The 13,685-nt window shown below is 31.3% G+C and overlaps 4 protein-coding genes across 7 annotated transcripts in view; 2 read left to right on the top strand and 2 right to left on the bottom strand.

Annotated features, from left to right (window-relative positions):
- LOC115235659 (PMS1 protein homolog 1) overlaps positions 1 to 1,426 on the top strand; it is a 7,763-nt gene extending 6,337 nt beyond the window's left edge. The window contains 4 exon segments of the mRNA XM_029807577.1: positions 40 to 174; positions 388 to 590; positions 728 to 905; positions 1,156 to 1,426. Of these exon segments, the coding sequence (XP_029663437.1) occupies positions 40 to 174; positions 388 to 590; positions 728 to 905; positions 1,156 to 1,344 (705 nt within the window). The 3' untranslated portion in view covers positions 1,345 to 1,426.
- Positions 1,427 to 1,738: 312 nt separating this feature from the next.
- LOC115235657 (mitochondrial-processing peptidase subunit alpha) lies at positions 1,739 to 5,445 on the bottom strand. 2 transcript variants are annotated; one of them, XM_029807574.1, is made up of 12 exons: positions 5,424 to 5,445; positions 5,053 to 5,138; positions 4,707 to 4,960; positions 4,536 to 4,615; positions 4,256 to 4,441; positions 4,005 to 4,097; positions 3,719 to 3,891; positions 3,430 to 3,541; positions 3,137 to 3,345; positions 2,700 to 2,865; positions 2,358 to 2,490; positions 2,020 to 2,280 (listed from the first exon to the last, which is right to left on the bottom strand). In XM_029807574.1, the coding sequence occupies exons 2-12, from the start codon at positions 5,094 to 5,096 to the stop codon at positions 2,102 to 2,104; spliced, it is 1,629 nt and encodes a 542-aa protein (XP_029663434.1). In that variant the 5' UTR covers positions 5,097 to 5,138; positions 5,424 to 5,445; the 3' UTR covers positions 2,020 to 2,101. The 2 variants fall into 2 exon arrangements, with proteins under 2 accessions (XP_029663435.1, XP_029663434.1); XM_029807575.1 differs by lacking the exon at positions 5,424 to 5,445 and having other exon boundaries at positions 1,739 to 2,280; positions 5,053 to 5,402.
- Positions 5,446 to 5,487: 42 nt separating this feature from the next.
- On the top strand, positions 5,488 to 9,862 carry LOC115235655 (general vesicular transport factor p115). Its single transcript, XM_029807569.1, has 12 exons — positions 5,488 to 5,746; positions 5,914 to 6,142; positions 6,205 to 6,461; positions 6,561 to 6,762; positions 6,851 to 7,002; positions 7,107 to 7,297; positions 7,380 to 7,552; positions 7,790 to 8,217; positions 8,300 to 8,480; positions 8,629 to 8,813; positions 8,889 to 9,266; positions 9,329 to 9,862. Exons 1-12 carry the CDS (start codon positions 5,669 to 5,671, stop codon positions 9,389 to 9,391), a joined length of 2,517 nt encoding a protein of 838 aa, XP_029663429.1. The 5' UTR covers positions 5,488 to 5,668; the 3' UTR covers positions 9,392 to 9,862.
- Positions 9,863 to 9,936: 74 nt separating this feature from the next.
- Positions 9,937 to 13,685, bottom strand: part of LOC115235656 (NADH-ubiquinone oxidoreductase 75 kDa subunit, mitochondrial) — a 4,808-nt gene continuing 1,059 nt past the window's right edge. For 2 of the 3 annotated variants that reach the window (XM_029807571.1, XM_029807573.1), the window contains exons 3-13: positions 13,616 to 13,685; positions 13,163 to 13,270; positions 12,716 to 13,081; positions 12,207 to 12,428; positions 11,983 to 12,118; positions 11,542 to 11,894; positions 11,273 to 11,458; positions 11,006 to 11,195; positions 10,573 to 10,748; positions 10,332 to 10,466; positions 9,937 to 10,250 (exon numbers count right to left, since the gene is read on the bottom strand). In XM_029807571.1, the coding sequence (XP_029663431.1) occupies positions 10,098 to 10,250; positions 10,332 to 10,466; positions 10,573 to 10,748; positions 11,006 to 11,195; positions 11,273 to 11,458; positions 11,542 to 11,894; positions 11,983 to 12,118; positions 12,207 to 12,428; positions 12,716 to 13,081; positions 13,163 to 13,270; positions 13,616 to 13,685 (2,095 nt within the window). In that variant the 3' untranslated portion in view covers positions 9,937 to 10,097. The remainder of the gene's footprint in view (positions 10,251 to 10,331; positions 10,467 to 10,572; positions 10,749 to 11,005; positions 11,196 to 11,272; positions 11,459 to 11,541; positions 11,895 to 11,982; positions 12,119 to 12,206; positions 12,429 to 12,715; positions 13,082 to 13,162; positions 13,271 to 13,615) is intronic. The other variant, XM_029807572.1, reaches the window with a different exon arrangement.

Genomic DNA, 13,685 nt, shown 5'->3' on the forward strand with positions numbered 1-13,685 from the left:
ATCGGTAATTAGCTAATAATGGATATATCCTTTTTCAAGGTTGCTTATTCTAGAATTGAGGGTGATAGGATTGTGTGTGCTGCTTACAGCCATGAACTTCCCAAATACGGCATTAAAGTTGGTCTCACCAACTATGCATCTGCTTATTGCACTGGTTTGCTCTTGGCCAGAAGAGTAAGTCATATCTTTCCTATTTTTTTCAACAATATCTATATCTATAATATATATTGCTAACATGATGAAACACCTAGCTCACTTTGATGTTTCACTGAAGAAAACACAATTGTTCCCTACATGTATCCTGATTAGCAAAAATATTATACAGTTGTATAAAAAAAAACAAATATTTTATGATTTTCTAAAATCAATTATGTTTTGTTCTCATAGCTCCTTAAGAAGTTGGGATTGGATACTTTGTATGCGGGTAACACAGAAGTAACAGGTGATGAATATACTGTTGAGGAATTGGATGATGGCCCAGGTGCCTTCAAATGTTATCTAGACACAGGACTAATGCGCACCACAACGGGCGCTCGAGTTTTTGGTGCTATGAAAGGCGCGGTTGATGGCGGTCTCGATATTCCTCATAAGTAATAAACAGATTCTTATATGTAATGTCACATAGATATAAGGATTAAATAGTGTCTCTCTGATAACATTGACTTTCAAAATATTGCACTATGTAACTTCAGTCATTTAATGACTTTTCTGTTATCTTGTTCTATAGCTGCAAAAGATTTCCTGGATACGATCCTGAATCTAAGGCATTCAATGCAGAAGTGCATAGACAGCATATATTTGGTCAACATGTTGCGAACTATATGAAAACTTTGGAAGAAGAGGATGACGAAGCTTTCAAGAGACAATTTTCACAATATATTAAGCACGGCATCTCTGCGAATGATGTAAGCATAATTGTAACATAATTTTAAATATATATTCATATTATTTTAATGCACACATACGTCCAACTTATAATTGTTGCTTAGATTAATTAAATCTATGTAGCGTCGCAGTTGGACAATAGCAATGTTCATTGGTTATTAAATGTGAATGCATTACTGCATTTATCAAAATAGACCCATGTTACACTATTGCTAAATATGCATATAGATAAGTATAGAGATAATATGAAAAATGTATTGTTTTTGATAGATCGAGAATATATACAAGAAAGCCCATGAAGCAATTCGTGCCGACCCAGAACACAAGAAGATCACGAGGGAAAAGGAACCAGTCAAGAAGAGATGGAATCGCGCGAAATTATCTTTGTCCGAGAGAAAGAATCGTGTAGCTCAGAAGAAGGCCTCGTTCCTCAAAACTTTGGAGGAAGCAGAGGTGTAACTATTCTTCTATCAGAATCATGTTTATGATGTATGCACAGATTTGTGTGTATAAATGAAGAATAAAGAAAACCCAATACATATATGATGAGTTTATAAATTGTAATTGTTTATATATTATTTACATATTATATATTTCTATCTTTTTTAAATAAATTATTATCAGGAGGTACAAGTTGACTTCATAATAAAAATTTTGACACAGAATCTAATTTTGTTATTAATACTTGAATTGTTTTTACGTATTTGTTTCTGTGGCATAAATCCATTATCAAACGTAACGAAAATGCCCAAATTCGCGCGAAAATTAACAAATTAATCTTGTTATATCTTGCACGTTAAGCTTCCAGTTAATCAATAGTTTTTCTCTTGTGCTGTTGAATGAGATAAATGAATTATCTTGAATTTTCAATTTTTAATGAAATGTTTTATGTACAACCTACTATTTGAAATGATAATCACATATAATAATGATATTACAATATAATACAATATCAAAAAATACAATTTCATAATTATTTTGATAAATTTTATCCAAGAAATATATAACAATATATTTCATATCGTAGGTTTCATAAGTTTCAACTTAATATGAAATAGAATGTTAAATATCAATGAAAGGGACAAACTCAGGCCTTACTATTCTTTTTTTATCTAATAAATAAAAAAAAGTTTCTATATAATTATTAATTTATAATTTGATATAGTTAAGTAACATTTATTTAGGACGAGATTGTTTGAATATTTTATGCATGATTTTAACGAAAAAGTGACAATCTGCTGCGAGAACCAGGTAACCGACCTTGCGAATCAAGCAAGCCATTTTGAATGTCCGCGATAGAAGGTACGGTCTTTACTTCGCCGCGTGCCGCTATGCAAGGTGGCGATTTCAATAAACGTCGTGTTACTCTATCAATATCGTCCTTAGATATTCCATCTGTAAACATATTTTTTTAAGAGTGTTATTGAAAAAATGTGATTTATTAAAACAACAAAGTTAACTTCACAACTTACCAATGGCTTGCATGAAATATTCTGGCCTTTTTCTAGAACCAGTTGCTAGAACTTGTCTACCAATATCTTCAAATACAACGGGTCGTTGTTCCAGATTCATAAGTAGCATTGACTGCAATTGCTTCTTTGCTCTCTATATAAAAGAGAAAGGTATTTGCAAAATGTAATTATTGATTATAGGACAATGATTTAGTGAAAATCGAAGTGTGTGTGATTTGGGATTTGTGATTCTGAACATCTCATTTTAATTTATGGCAATAGGTATGAATTAACAGTCATATAAAAACATGATATGTTTTTAATTGTTAGTTTAATTCAAAGATATGTAAAGTAAAATCGTACCGCTAATTCATTATCCGAGACTCCGCTTGTCATGGCGACCATTTCATGTACAATTACTTCTACCATATCCTTTACATAAGATGGTGTGCATGAGGCATGAATACAAAACAGCCCAGTATCTGCATAAGCATGATTGTATGCAGTTGCACTGTACAACCAATGATATCTAAAACATTAATTGAAGTTAACATAGTCTGATATTATGATGTTATGATGTTCTTGACTGAGAGATTTGGTGTAAGAATAAATCTGTAATTTGCATATAATATCCAAGATGTAATAAATAAATTGAACTTTACAAATTAAAAATGTATTCATTCACATTCTTCGATTATAATAAAAATAATACAATACAAAAGATGTTAAAAAAGAGATATAAAAAATAATTTTGTCTCTTCTTATATTTAAATAAAATATATAATATAAAATTATCTTACCTATTCAATACATTGGTGTACAAACGCGTATACATGCCTTTTCCAGGACCGCCAGCGCTAAAACTGCCGCCGCCTCCCATCATCATATTTAATACGCACATAGCGACAAAATCTGGATCTTGATGGGAACAACCTTCCAAACCTATAACAACGTGTGATAATTCGGGCAAGCCACTAGGTCCCGCGTAAATTGGCACATTGCATTCCTCCTATTCAAAATATAAAAAGGCCTTTTATTTCTCTTGATTTCATAATAAAAAAAGAATATTTGCATACAATATGAATGAGCATACCATAACATATCCTGCACTGTATTGTGCAATAGATCTATCAACGGTATTTGCATTATTTGGCAGAATAAGATCATTTTGTCCCTCCCAGATAGGTTTTTGATCTACAAAGTATCTATGTAAAAAATAATGTTATTAGCACACATGAACAAAGAAAGATTTAAAAAATCTACATATCATTATCAATGTCATAAAAATCATAAAAATGATGATGCATTTAACTTATATTTTCAAAAATGTACCAAATTATTTGGAAAATTATCATTATTTATTGAAAATTTATGATTATTACTTGTTAACGGCATGGACCAACTCATCATGTTCAACACCAACTCCAGCAACTACCATTCTACTTGGTACATAATGATACTTGAGATATGTGTGTAAAGTCTTTCTGTCAATCTTTTCAATGTTCTCTTGTGGGCAAATCTTGGGCAAACCTAATGTGTTGTTTCTATACGCAGCCTATCAATATAACATATCCATAATTATGTTTTCTTTCCTTATAACAAGAAAATATATTTGTAATTCTGGTAAAAAGAAATATGTTTAAAATATGTTATATATTTTAAACTTACAGCATGAATCATATCCATTAATATGGGTTCTTGTTCTGGCCTCGTATGTAAAGACTCCAATTCGAATTGTACAGTTTGTCTGGCAATTTGCACCTGTAAATGATTCAACTTTAATTTGTACAAACATATAAATATATCTAGCAATCTTTGATGATGTTTATGAGGACTATGCTTTATAATGTAATAAAATATTATGAGAAATACAAAGAAAGATTTCTTTATATATATGTATATTACACATTGTTACATACTTCTTCCTCTGTAATTTGTGGTCTCAAAACAATATCACCGAGAACTTGAGTTACTATATCCAGCCCACGACGTTCCGCCGATGCTGCATATACAAATGTGTCGCGAGATGCCTGGCAATCGCATATACCACCATGTTTCTCTAATGCCAACATTATTTTATCTTTGCTATCATACGTATTTGTAGACTGTAACAAGCAATATAATACAGGTTTGTGTGCATTTTCTTATAATACATTTTAAGCTAAGTGTAAAAGTTAATAAGAGTTAATCAAATCTTACACCAAATGCTAATTTTTCAAGAAAGTGTGAAATTCCACTTGGATAAGCTGCTTCATATCGTGGACCCGAATCGATAAGAACTGAAAATCAAAAAGATAATGTATTTGAATATAAATTCAATATAAATTGTGATTATATTATTTAAATAATATTCCTTAATTTTTAACTCACCACCTATGGTACAAAATTGTCCAAATCTATTTTCTGATGCAACTTTTAAACCATTTGGTAAAACTGTAATTTCTGTTTTATGATGCTCCTCTTTTGCAGTAGAATATATAGGTTTCGGTAGATTAGAAATAGGTTCCGTCAGTGGTGGAAATGATGTAACAGATTTCTTCTGATTTTCATTTAAGTCAATAGGTATTCTTTGAGAGGAAAGATTACATCTCTGCCAGAAGTTAAAGTATTTCGTGCAAGTAAAACTGAAAAATCAAGAAATGTACAACAATAATGTTCTCAAACTTTTCTACACAGCATTTTATAGGTGTATTCGATGTCACGTTATCGTAATTACCTTTTTTTAATCGCAACGATTAATGGTTTTTGTGGCATGTACATCTTGTCAAAAGGATCTTTAGCATACAATCACATATAATTTTGCTATAAGGAATTAAAGATACGTTTATAGACGATAAATATATCTGTCGCAAAAACGGCTAAAATAATTAAAATTTCGCTACGTTTTCATACAACGCGAATAAATATACTCGAGAACATTCGGCAATAATACATTTTATTAATGTATATAGATATATGATAATAATTTGAACTCTATTAGATTAATTATTTTTATTCATAGTCCGTGATAGTCTGTTTCGTCTGTTTCATGATCATTTCATTGACTGGATGGTATTTTAAGATGGTATTTTAATCTTTCATTCTTACGGAAAAGCTGCTAGTTGATTGGTTATCGCTGCTTCTTGCTTACGTTGACGCCCTTGTCCTGTGAAGCCTTGAATACAAATTCAGGCCTAAATCTACACTTTCTATATACACCCGGTTTTTACCATGTCTATGGTTTTTACCACCGCCCGGTGTAATGCGAAATCTCCGGTGGATCGTTTGAAATGTCGACGTGTGACGTGTGTAGTTTATATTAACAGACGTTGAAAGTTTGACGAAGGAAAAGAATGGAGTATTTTAAAAGCAGTCTCAAATCCGTCTTAGGAACCGTTCCCGCTGGCACGCAGCCGACAGGTGCTGATACAGTGAGTGAAAATGCTAATATTCGATATGTTTTCCATAGCCGAGAGGTTATTTCTCATACATTGACATTAGTTAACTGATAAAGCTTTTTATCGTAGTATAACAAATTAACTTATAAACAATTATTGCAATACGATTGCTCTTACGATATCTGTGTATTTTAATACAGGTGGAAAGATTAGTAGACAGATTGCAGTCTTCCACATTACTCAATGACAGGAGAGATGCCTGTCGTGCGCTCAAAGCATTATCACGCACATATCGTGTGGAAGTTGGTGCTCAAGGGATGGATGCGTTGAGACAAGTATTGGAAATGGATAGGACAGATTGCGAAATAATTGGTTTAGCCTTGGACACTCTATGTAATATAACAAGTCCCGAAACATTCGACGAAGAAGGTGAGACTTCATCTTCGATGTTATTGATTTTTATTCATCTAATTGTTCCGCATTATTTTCAGTGGATAAACACGGTCCTAAAAACAAAATAGGAGAACAGTTTACAGAAATATTTATCAAGCATCCAGATAGTATTGGATTAATACTGACATTTCTTGAAGAGTTTGATTTTCGTGTCAGATGGCCTGCACTGAAACTATTAACACATTTATTGGCAAACAGATCTAAAGATATTCAAGAAATAATTTTGGTCAGTCCTATGGGAGTCTCTAAATTGATGGATTTACTGAGTGACAGCAGAGAAGTTATACGTAATGATGTATGTTAAATTAACAATTTTTAAGTAAATATTTTTGAAATATGAAGAGCGATGTCACTCTCTTGTTTTCAATATATATTATTTATATTTGTTATTTAGGTTTTGTTGCTACTCATTCAATTAACAAAAGGCAACGCAAACATTCAGAAAATAGTAGCATTTGAAAATGCATTTGATCGTATATTTGATGTTATTGACCAAGAGGGTAATGCAGATGGTGGTATTGTCGTGGAAGATTGTCTCTTACTGATGTTAAATCTTCTAAGAGGAAATGTCAGTAATCAAAACTTTTTTAAGGAAGGTAATATATATTTTCAATAATTAAATTTTCTATAATTCTTATAATTTTGCCCTTGTGTCCCTCATAATTTTTATATTGCAATATATAGGTAGCTATATTCAGAAATTGACGCCAATGTTTCAAATACCCAATGAAATAGAAGATAATAACTTTGGTGGCTGGAGTCCACAGAAAGTATCCAATGTTCATTGCATGGTGCAAGTTGTACGAGCATTGGTTGCACCAAGTGCTCCTGCTCAGGTAAAGATATTAGCATTATCATATTTACAAAATTTGTCTTATTATTATATTTAACTTATTATTCTATTTTCTCATTAATAACTAAAAAATTTATATATGTGAAGGCAGTCGCAGCTTGTCAACGAACTATGAGAGCATGTGGATTGTTGCAAGCTTTGTGTGATATACTAATGGCTAGTGGGGTACCCGCAGATATATTAACAGAGACCATTAATACTGTAGCAGAAGTCATAAGAGGAAATGCTAGTAATCAAGAATTTTTGGCGAGTGTCATGGCACCGAGCACTCCTCCAAGGTATGTTTTATATATATAACCATTTAATATATTAATACCATTCGAGATTATGAGAAATGATTTATAAATAAATACATTATAGACCAGCCATTGTTGTATTATTGATGTCCATGGTGAATGAGAAGCAACCGTTTGTTCTGCGATGTTCAGTATTATATTGCTTCCAATGCTTTTTGTACAAAAACGAGGTGGGACAGACGCAATTGATTCAAACTTTATTACCACAAGGCAATGAGGCGCCATCACTTACTACAGGTTTATTAAGCTCTTTTTGAAACAAATCTTGATTAAAATACATAATATGATTAATTTACAATATAAACACATACATTACATTATATATATACTATATGTAGAACATAACATATACATACAGATTAACTATATTATATAGACTAAATATATTTCTTTATATACAAAAAAATATTTGTAAAGCAAAAAAAAACAAAAGTTCTGACAATGGAATGATGCCAATCCTGTATTTGTTGTTAGGACAGTTGCTTTGCGGCGGATTATTCTCTACAGATTCACTGTCGAATTGGTTCTCCGCCGTGGCGTTATCTCACGCTTTGATCGAGAACATAAGCCAGAAGGAACAGCTTCTAAGAGTGCTTCTTGCAACCAATATAGGGAAACCACCAGTAACACTTATGCAGCAATGCGTTATGTTGTTGCAACAGGGTAATAAGACACAGTGTAAATTGGGCCTATTAATATTGCTCTGTCGATGGACCTCGTATTGTCCACTTGCAGTAAAATCATTCCTAGCTATTGACTCCTCGGTGGCGTACCTAACAGCTCTTCTTTCATCGCAAGAGAATAACGATGATTTACAAGAAACTTTACTGCAGAGTATGTGCGCTTTACTTATCGGCATTTGCGTACATTTTAATGACGATAGTGTACCTACCTATACAAAGGTAAATAACTAATAATACCGAAAAATTATACTTGAAACATATATAATATAATGCTATAATTTTTATATATTATATCTTGTAGGAAAAAGTGTGCAATTTAATTGAGAATAGAATAGGTGTGGAAAAATTTCAAGACGCGATTGGTGGTATTGGCAAACACGAGATATATTCTCGAACGCTAAAACATCCACAGCCCTCGGCAAAAAACCCGTCAGAACTTCTACTGGATCACGAATTTTGCAGATTGCTGAAAAGTTTAGAAGGTATACTTTTATATATTATACATGATATTTTATAATCACATATCAAGTACATCTAAATAATATCTAAATCTTTTATAATGATATTTATAAAAAAAATTTAACATTCTCAGTTTCTTTTAAAAATGCAAATAAGATTTTTTTTCTTTAGGTGTTATAATAAAATCAGTGATAGAGGCTAATAATGAACATCAGAACAAAAATCAGTTATCTATGAGTTTATCTGATAATACATTGGTTTTGCAATACAAAGATCTTATAAGAGAGCAAGATGTGCAAATTCAAAAGCTAAATCAAGCTAATGATATTTTATTAAAAGAAAAACAAGAACTTGAGGTACCAAATCAATATCTCTTTTTTTAATGTATATATATATATATATAATTAATATATTTTTTTTAACTATTATAGACACAACTACAAGAACTTCGATCGACTGTTAATCATTTACGAGATCAAAATTTGGTTCTTCGAGCTGCACAAACGAATATAGGAGATGGAAAAGAAACAGTTGCTTCTAGTACTATAGATCTAGAAAAAGAATTGCAGACATACAAAACAATGGTTGCAGATTTAGAAAATCGTTTAGCTGAATATATACACATAACACAAGAGCACAAAGAGAAAAATAATGAAAAGAAGGAATTAGAATTAGAGCATCAATTAAAATTGAAGGCAGATGAGCTTGAAAAATTGAAAAAAGACCAAGAAGATCTTTTAGAACTTTTGACTGATCAAGATAGTAAAATTATGCTGTATAAAGAAAGATTAATTGAATTAGGCGATAAGGTACGATTTTATGAAACCGTGTACACAATACATCATTACAACTAAAATGTAATTGTTTTTAGGTCGAGTCTGATGAAAGTTCAGGTGAACTTGATACAGATGATCAACCGGAATCTAGTAACTAAGACATTCTCTAATTGATATCTCAGATAAATTAATAACAGAATTTTTCTTTTATATATAGTAAACACGTTTCTTTTTCTATAAAATTTTATTTTGTGTTATAAATATTGTAAAAATATGAAATGTATTTTCAAATGTATATACAAATATAACAGTTGCTAAGTGCAACAAATATTAGTACTTCTCAGAAAAGCTAAAATATATAAATTACACATTTAATGAAAAAATGTTTTAAATAAAGTAAATTATATTATTGTACTTCTGCACAATTATGTTCTAATGTTTTTTGTTTAAGTATTCAGCGAGTTTGCAAAAAATGATGTAATTCTTGTAAAAGTAAATTGCGTAACGGAAGAAATTATCGTTTCAAACATTCCTGTAATATATTCAATATAATTTAATATTTAAGCACTTTCTACTAACGATATTTGTATATAAAAAATTACTCAAAACAAATAAATTTATTATATTTATTTTAAATAGCTTAATATTATCCTATTAACAACGAATATACAATTAATGGGACCAATAGAACCAACATTTATAGATTCCCATTTTCAGAATTATTTAATATACAGAGTTCTATAAATACATTTTAATGCTTTGTTTCTGTAATTATTTTATTACTGGCTGCGAGATGTCAATATCTAGCCAGTATTACCAAATAACTACTAGATGAGAATTTTATTCAATACAATATTGAATGATTTATACTGCACTTTGTCGTTGTTTCATGACTGCTTGAATGCACTTTGCCATAGTTGGAGATGCTCGTGATACTACGTCAGTCATGAAAAACTGATCCAATGTCTTTTGTTTGATGTCAACGGGGTCTGGTAAAAGTGATCCTCCAGATTGTTGCTACATGATATAAACAGTATATATAGATAATATTGTCCTTATATTTAAGAAATTTGTTGCATATTTAATCAAGATACAAACCTTGGCTATCTCCAAAGCTTGTGTAAAGAAATTAGCTGGTTCAATATTACCATATCGTACCAAATGTGGCGCGACTTCTTCAAGCCTGAATCTAATTTCGTTTAAATTATCATATGGCAAAGTAATACCAGCCATCTATAATATAATAAAGTATATAATTATCACATGTATATATATCTTGATTACTTAATTTAGCAGTCTCAACATTTACGCATTTTGCTATGGGTATTTATTTATTTACCTCGGAAAGGGCACGAATAATTTTCCAATCTGGACGTGCTAAACCAGGTGGTGTAATTGCCGCGCACGTTTGTTGGGAGCGTCCTTCTGTATTAACATAACTTGCAACTTTTTCAGTGTATGCTGCTCCAGCTAGTACTATATCCGCAATGGCCGCTCCGGCGTCACCGTGACTTCCTAAAATCATAAAGTGACATTTAGTGTAACAACATAGTTAATTAAAAATTATAAATTGATATTGCTATATATAGAGTTAAATAAAATATAAACAATTGTAAATATATATAAAGATAATCAATGATATATGAAAAATATAATAAATTTTTTGAAATTGATTTTAATAAGAATATATAATAGTTTAAAATATTCTTTTTTACTCCCGACTGCTGCCAACCTCAGGTTGTTTAGCATTACACACATGTGTTTATACATACCTATATAAATGATAAATGTATTTGGAAAATCTTCTTTTTTAATATTTGTATCATCAGCACCCAAAAGGAACAAAACTTTCGGTTGTTGCTCTTTGATTTCTTCTACAGTCGAACCATAACCGATATCTAAGGCGGCGACTTGAGAAGCATTTGTATGCAATATATTTAAAATCTTCCAATCCTGGGAAGCCTAAAACCCCAAAAAGATAAATAATTATTACAATTTCTATAAAATTATCACATAAAAGAAATTAAAAGAAAATTTACTTTCGAGTTATCTCCTAAAGCCTTCGTCAATGTTTGCGTTTCATAGAGAATTCTAGCTCCGTCTTTTCGAGTTAGCTGATTAGCACCTAAGATAATAAGTGGTTTTTTAGCCTCTTTCAGAGTTGCCGAAAATGGATGTGAACCGTCACATAATTTTGCTATTACGTCGAAGGATTCTCCCAAATGCTATATAAAAAGAAAGATGTTATATTTTATAAGAATATATTGCTACAGAAGAAATATAACATAAAATAGATAAAAATTAATACCTCATGTTCGTATGTTAGATCTACGTCCGAACCGATAAGGGCAATTGTTTGTTCGCCATGTATATAGCCTTTCCTGAGACGCGTATTTATTAGTGGTGCTTCGTATCTCGGGTTTGTACCAATCAATAGTACGACATCTGCATCTTCAATAGCAGCAATAGTGTTATTCAATAGATAACTACTTCTGAGATCGATGCCCGATCCATCCTTCGGGAAACATTGTTCCGTCGCTAAATTTTCGCTACCCAATTTGTTCACTAAATCTTTCATGGCGATAAGAGCCTCCGCGTCTGCCAATTTCCCAGCAATCGTAGCACATTTATCTGCCGGCACATTCGCTATGGATCTAGCAGCTAATCATCAGAATGTTATATGTATAGTTCAAATTAATAAAACATGACAAATTTAGTGGATACAAATGAATAACAAATCCAATTTTACCAGCAACGAGCGCATCCTCCCAATCTACAGCTTGCAATTTTCCGTTAATTTTGATCATTGGCGTAATGAGCCTTTGTCTTTTGAGTCCATCATATGAAAAACGAGCTTTGTCCGAAAGCCATTCCTCATTCACTTCCTATCAATTGTATAATTATTATTAATAGTATATCACAAAATTATGTACTTTCTAATATATTTGCTGCAAGCATGATAAGAATATTTACCTCATTTACTCTTGGTAGTATTCTCAAAACTTCACCGGTTCTGTGAGAGATAACTATGTTGCTACCAACGGCATCGTGAACGTCAATACTGTCCGTGCGACGTGTTTCCCATGGACGAGCAACAAACGCATACGGTTTACTGGTTAATGCACCCACAGGACAAAGATCAATGATATTGCCAGATAACTCTGACAAAAACATCTTTTCGATATATGTTCCCACCTTTAAAATGATTATATAATTGTGACACAAATATATCTCTTGGAATAATTACTATAGTAATAACAATTATTATCATGATCATATAAAACGATTATTCATTTGTATATAAAGTATATTTTTTAGTTTTTCAAAACATTTAAAAAAATTGAAAAGTTTGATACGATCTTATAATATGATAAAATTAAATGGAAATAATTTATCTTTTATTTTGGCAGATATTTGCAATGTAAGCTGATGTATTTCTATATTATAATTATCTAAATATACAAATTAAATCTTAAGCATACCTGCATATCATTACCACGACCAGTAGTTCCCAAATCATCAATACCAGCTACTTCTGAAGCAAACCGAATGCACCTTGTGCAATGTATGCAGCGTGTCATAACTGTTTTGATTAAGGGTCCAAGGTCTTTATCTTCCACTGCTCTTTTCCCAGAGTAATTAATATCGACGAATCTACTCCTGTCAGATCCAAAAGCCATGCTTTGATCTTGTAAATCACATTCACCACCCTGGTCACAGATTGGACAGTCCAATGGATGATTAACCAATAAAAATTCCATAACACCCTCGCGAGCTTTCCGTGTCAAATCGGAGTTGGTTTTCACTTTCCAACCTTTCATTACTGGCATAGCACATGCAGCAATTGGCTGTAAAATAAAAATAAGATAAATATAATCAATTAATTTTGATCCATCTTATTCTTTTATTTATTGTGCTATGTTATATACCTTAACTTGCTTTTCTATTTCAACAAGACACATCCTGCAATTACCAGCTACAGCAAGACGTTCATGATAACAAAATCTTGGTATTTCAACTCCTACTTTGGCAGCAGCCTAAAAGATAAAAAAATTACATAAATGTTAATGTGTTTTATTATTCATTATATTAATTTTAAATTATTATAAATATTATATATAATTTGCAATAATATTTGTAATAAGGATCTTCTTTCAATGTAATCTCTAAAGTTATAATTTATATAAAATTGATTAAAAAAAGTTTTTATATAATTTTCTCACGGAAAAACAAGAACGTTTCTTATGTTAAGAACCTAACTTGAGAAATATCAAAATTGTGTATAAAGCAGAAATTTAATTAGTCTTGTATCTAACATAAGTTCGCCTGAATTCAGAGATAATATATATATATATATATATGAAACATATATTAACCCAAACCTGTAAGACTGTTGTTCCCGGTGGTACTTGTACAGGCTTGTCGTCAATGAAGAGCTCGACCAATTCCTGC

This window comes from Formica exsecta, unplaced genomic scaffold (genome assembly GCF_003651465.1).
Source record: "Formica exsecta isolate Colony F162 unplaced genomic scaffold, ASM365146v1 scaffold229, whole genome shotgun sequence".
NCBI lineage: Eukaryota > Metazoa > Arthropoda > Insecta > Hymenoptera > Formicidae > Formica > Formica exsecta.